The 5,752-nt window shown below is 43.0% G+C and overlaps 1 protein-coding gene across 1 annotated transcript; it reads left to right on the forward strand.

The window, feature by feature from the left end:
* The first annotated feature begins 806 nt into the window (after positions 1-806).
* Positions 807-5,752, forward strand: LOC144132532 (salivary cystatin-L2-like). Its single transcript, XM_077665013.1, has 4 exons — positions 807-965; positions 2,917-3,143; positions 4,159-4,263; positions 5,552-5,752. Exons 2-4 carry the CDS (start codon positions 2,937-2,939, stop codon positions 5,639-5,641), a joined length of 402 nt encoding a protein of 133 aa, XP_077521139.1. The 5' UTR covers positions 807-965; positions 2,917-2,936; the 3' UTR covers positions 5,642-5,752.

Consider the following 5,752-nt stretch of genomic DNA (forward strand, 5'->3'; position numbering starts at 1 on the left):
ATTTCTAATCTATTTTGCGCAAACTTCTGTATTTGACCCCCCTAACACAATGCCTCTCCTAAGGCCTGTAAGGTATCTGTAAATAAATAAATAAATAAATAAATAAATAAATAAATAAATAAACTGAAGGACATAGGGAGATGCCTTTGCACTGCAGGGGCAGTAGCCAGGCTGTTGATGGTGATATGAATCTAAACTGTGCAATGGTGTGGGACACGGTGTTGCAGTCTTAAAAATTGAAAATTGTTGCATAGCCTGAAAACTACAACCTGAATGCAAAATCCCGCAACACATACATCACAAGCGGAGCCCTTCGGAAGGATATCTGCAAGAATTCAAAAAATTCTTCTACCTGAGGAAACGAAAGTTAAGTTTTATTTACAAAAGCCTTTGTGTCCATTGTTATCACTAATATAGAGTATGGTAACATTATCAACTCGTCTGAGCTTTAATGATTTACCTTTTGTTAGAAAGCTGTCGTCAGCACGGTAACTTCTCATAGAAACCTCACGGCATGAAACTGTCAGAATTGGGACATTCACAACCAAATTTGGTGCCCTGTTTATCTAGCAGCCATTGCCCCTGCACTAATGACTTCCACGTCCTTCCAGGGCCACACGTGTGGATTCCACAAACGATGAAGAAAGAACTCATTGAGCGTCGGCAAGCTACTTCGCAATGCGGCGCCCTTGACTTTCCGGTTTCCGAACTGCTTTTCCTCTCTCCGTTATGGGCATCCCTTTACCCTCCCCGTAGCTCAATAATATAGAAACAACAAAGGCCGCGTCGCGCGGTATTTATTTCCGCGCTGGATGGACGCTTCTCCAGTCTGTGAGGAGTCTCGTTTGCACTTCAACAACAGCCGTAATCTCCGGGGTGCTGAACGTTGCTGTTGTCCTCTTCTCGCCGTCATCGCCGGAGAAACCGCGCTCTCAGCGACGACTCCTGCTTCCGACTGACCACGGGTTAGTTCCATTTCAATGCATCATCTGCCGAAGAGTATAAGATTTTAACGCCAAGTTAAGTAACGAAATGTACTACGTGTGTCGAGCTCCAGCGAGCTGTCGAACGGCACAGAATGTGCAAGACGGCTAGTTTACAACCTATGCCTCTTGTCCAGGGTAGACGTTTTCATCTCCCATTTCTACCTTCTCTGAATACTGCTGGAGCACAGCAAGTTGCTGAGAGCATGAGCGCCGCTTTGTATTGTGTTTTATCTGTTAAAATTATATGCTGCCCTGAGGCTACAATAATATTCACTTTTTCTTCGCTTGTTATAAGTTTGAGAGTTTAGCGGAGAATTCGCGCCGCTCTTCCAGCCCTGTCTAGGACTGGACACGAACTTCCATAGATTTCTCTAGATGTGGCAGATTTAAAAATAGTACTGTTACTTTATAAAAAGTTGCTTTGCTCAGTGTCTCCATTGACATTGATTTTATCTGAACATTTCAGGCAATCAGTTATATGAAACGAATTGATCTTTGTTGGCAGGTTTCGACTATAGAGTTTCAGCGCATTATAAACGTATAATCGCCACGCTATATTTCCGCTTTACATTTCTTTGTTCTACGGTTTAAACTGCATGTATTTCTAATTTGGCAGCGACTTATAGTTGCTTTAGGTGAGCGTCATAATGGACGATTGCGGTTTACGAAGAGGGGGAGCTGTCTGTATGATTCAGAATGGCGGCTTGGATTGGGCACCTTCAAATTCTCTGTAATCAAGTAATCAAGCACTCAGGCAGTTTCGCTAGTTGTTTTTCTAAAAGTATGAGGTAAGCGCTTCAGGATTCTTAAGAACATAGCGCGCTTTCACAGCATTTAAACAACTTCGTAGTACGAAAAAACAGAGGTGGAAGAAAATTGTACCAGCAAACGAGACAGACAAGTACAGTCGTAAAGGCATACATATGTTCCTCGTTCCGCATCTCTCGTGATTCCGCGTGGTAAGAGGACGAAGGAAATGATTAGCTCATTACTCTGTGGCTGCCTTTTTCAGCATAATATTTTTTTCTATCGATAAAATGGTACATGCATATAAATGAGGAGAGGGGACAAGTGAAGCAGCTTTGTTGAAAATGTGAAGCTTCTTGGGTGATCAACACAATGACATTCAAGGAGGACAAGGTGGAAAAATTCGTGATTCTTCCCCTTGAAGTCTACAACGTCTTCTCTGTGATAGGCAGAACTGAAACGAAAGTTGCACACGGGTTCTGTGCGATATGACTGGTTTATTAACAGGTCTCTGCATCCAGGTTGTTTACATTAAATGTCGACTAGGCCGTCCATGCTCATTTTTTTGTCAGGCTGAGATTGGGTTTTTATTTTTAAACAAAATTTTCAACACATCGATTGTGTTCTCTCATCATTTGGTTGTGTATTTATCAAGTGGATGCTGACGCCTGCCTGCCGGTGTGAAACCATAATATTCTTTGCAACTTCACGGAGTTGCAAATAAATAGGCGACATTTAATGTGAGCGCTGTATTTTTTTTGAAAATGCGACACGACCTTCCTTGTGTGAGGAGCAAAATTATTGCTGTAGCTCTAGGTACCTCCTCTGTTCTTCTCGTCATAGATCGCAGGCGGATGAGCATGAGAGGAGTAATGTCAGTGGTCATCAAGTGCGCGCGCAGCACAATAACTTTAATGACGCTGAGAAGGTGACCTTTTTGAGTTTTCATTTATCACAGATAGTTTTCTACCACTACAAATATTGATACGCAAGGTCTCACTTTAAAATTCTAACTTGCTCAGCCGTCGCTGCGAATTTCCGCTGCAGCCAACCTCGACGCTTACTGCGAGCGCTTCAATACAAGAACAGCTTGCAATGCAAGATATTCAGTAGAAACTCTACAGAAGGCATATGTGCAGTACAAAATGATTGGAGCGTAAATAACGGTGGTGGTGACTTGCAGATATCTGTTACAACCAAGCCATGGCTTCTTCGCTGGTGCTGCTGTCAGTCCTCTTGGGTGCCTTCTTGTGCTGCCAAGCGCAGCTGGGGGTTCCGGGCGGCTGGCAGAAGAAGACCGTTGCTGGCAACGACGAATTTCAAGAGCTCGCGCATTTCGCCATCAGCAGGCAGGTTCAAGGCAAAGAGTTCTTCGACACCGTGCTCGAGGTCACCGATGCAGAGACCCAGGTGCGTTGCTCTCAGCGTACAGTTATCAATTGATTAGCTCATAGACTAATTTTCGATTTGAATCCTTGTTAACCGCTGCAATGTGGGATGAAAGAACAGTATTAATCGTCAGTAAGGAGAACTTTTGATAGCCAGCTGTTTTATTTTGTTTGTTTATTCCAGCCAGAAGTTGGTAAATTAAAAAAAAAAACATTTGAAAGCAATTTCAAATTCCGCAAATGCGCGAGAATGGTTCGCTATGACATACTTGTGCTCTATGTTCGTTCTGTATAAGACGATTGTACTCATCGCATTGACAATGCTAATATTTTCTCTGTTACAATAATAAATAGCGCTATTCATAACGCCATTTCATTATAAGCCCATTAAAGAACGTGTTACGAGTTCTGTTGCCAAACACTCACATATTATGCGAGTTTTTGTCCTTCCATAAAAAAATTGTTTCCTTGTGCTAGCTTCCCTCATATATTGTTGAAGATGTATGCGCTGCAGCGCAGCTTCACAAACATAGCATGAGCATAGCCGGTGATGAGACGTTCTGTTCGAATGGGTAACACCTAAATGAGCGACGTAAGCTGTAGCTCCGAACGATAACGTATACAAAATCGTAGCGGCTCCCTTTACACTGTTGTAATATACGCTTCCAATTGCTTGCGCACAGTGGGCGATGCTCGTAATTGTCTTGCTTGCGCCGAAATTACAGGAATATTCCTCGTGTAAATGAAAATTTTCACAGCCACAAGTGTGCTTATGTTTAAAATCTTTTGTTTTGTATTTGATGTGCCCTACGGTTAGTCGTCAGCCGTCTGGACGCTCATGCTATGCAGTGACGCTATAAACTGAGCACAGCAAACCCTGCATAAGTGGAGCGGCCAGACGTTTCAGTACCAAATCGCATATTGTGCAGCCATGCTAAGTACCTCTGCTTTTTAAGCGCTTGCCAGTGTGGCATTAAGGCCATTATATGTCGAATGTAAAACTGTCTACAAGATTTTTCCTTCTCGTTTCCACGCAGGTTATCGCCGGCACGAACTACCGCATCACTTTCAAGACTGCCGAATCTACGTGCCCAGTGACCCAGACGTACACGAAGGAACTGTGCCGCCCCAAAACACAAACTGTAAGCATTGCTTCTAAATCATTTCTGTATTAGCTGCAGCAATCCTCAGCATACTGAAGCGCGGCTCACTAGGTACATGAATTGTAAATTGTGCGGTTCATTGTGTACCAGCCGATGCATCAATCGAACGCCAAATCCACTGAGCCAGCGCGACCGGTCAACAGCCACGTAACCAGCGCACGTTGTTCTCAACGCTACATTATAAGGTTCACTGAGCACTTCAATATTAGACGGGCTGTTAAATAATGTTGAATGTGCACTGCAGTTTCCACAGCTGGTAATCATAATAAGTTAGCTTATACTTGGTTCCACCAAACATGCACCAGCCCACCGAAACATGTTGTTTTTGCATTCACACGGAAGTCATTCACTATTTAAGCCGCACTGAGTGCAGTGGTATTTGTTTTAGTGTTTTTCTTATGCCTTACAAAATAACTTCGACAAAAATGAAGAAACTTCTAAAATTGTATTGCATCCTTGGTGCAACTGCTGTGCGATGCAGTCAGTGGCGAATGCTAAGCCGACGCAGCCGTCCGATATCAGCCCTCCAGGTCTGGCGCACGTGTCGTCATTTCGTGCTTCCCTGCTGTGCAAGTCGCTGTAAACGTATTTTTTTAACCTTTTCAGGTACTTCACAGAAATCTGCTGGTTTCAAACAGCCGCGCTGGTTTAAACAGCATCCTGCAAAGAGTCTGGTAGAACAATCTGAGAAGCGCATTTCAAAGCTCACTTCGAATTTTTAGCCTCACCGCAGTTAATGTCTGGCGCTGAGGCCGTCCTCTATATATTGATAATTCTAGTTTGAAGACATCACATACTTTTAACAAATAATGTTCACGAAGGACACGCACTAAATTTTTTGCTGAAGAAGAAAACCATGCTTGCATGCAGTGTCTTTAAATTTTATGAACGTATGAAGCAGTACAAGCACAACTAAAGTCGCTGAGTGGTATCGCTGCAATAAAAATACAAACTACGTTCGCTTTACTCAATGAGCGTAAAAGATTAAGCTGTGTAAAGTGATATTGAATTACTTTGACAATCACTGGACAAGCTAGCATGGATAAGCCGCGGACAAATTCAGAGTGAACATTCAGGTACAGATTTTTTTTTTTTGCAGCAACACACTTTCTTGTATTCTGAGTTCCTGCTTTTCCGGTGTACGTTACAAAGTTCCTGCATACTATAATTCTTGAATTTTTTTTTCAGTGGGAGTGGTGCTTTTTCATGTGGATGTAGGAAAAGTTAACATGGGCTAATGAAAAGGTGCCTTACTTTCGTTTTCCAGGTCAAGGACACCTGCACCGCTGTCATCACCGTTCCATTGAGCGAGGAGCGCTTCGTCTCCTCGTACACATGCGGCGCCGCTTCTAAGTGAAAATATGAAGCGTAATTCATTTACGTTTTGCGCCTGTCTACCTAGCAGAGAAAGAACCTTTGTAGACGAGTTCTCTTCGATGAAACTGGAAATAAATCACGATGAACCATG

Source organism: Amblyomma americanum, chromosome 5 (assembly GCF_052857255.1).
Source record: "Amblyomma americanum isolate KBUSLIRL-KWMA chromosome 5, ASM5285725v1, whole genome shotgun sequence".
NCBI lineage: Eukaryota > Metazoa > Arthropoda > Arachnida > Ixodida > Ixodidae > Amblyomma > Amblyomma americanum.

What these genes read in the sequence shown, in the direction of transcription:
- LOC144132532 (XM_077665013.1), top strand. Translation starts at nt 2,937, where the DNA reads ATGGCTTCTTCGCTGGTGCTGCTGTCAGTCCTCTTGGGTGCCTTCTTG. An exon ending in TCACCGATGCAGAGACCCAG is followed by an intron (nt 3,144 to 4,158) that starts GTGCGTTGCTCT and finishes GTTTCCACGCAG; the next exon opens with GTTATCGCCGGCACGAACTA. An exon ending in GCCGCCCCAAAACACAAACT is followed by an intron (nt 4,264 to 5,551) that starts GTAAGCATTGCT and finishes TTCGTTTTCCAG; the next exon opens with GTCAAGGACACCTGCACCGC.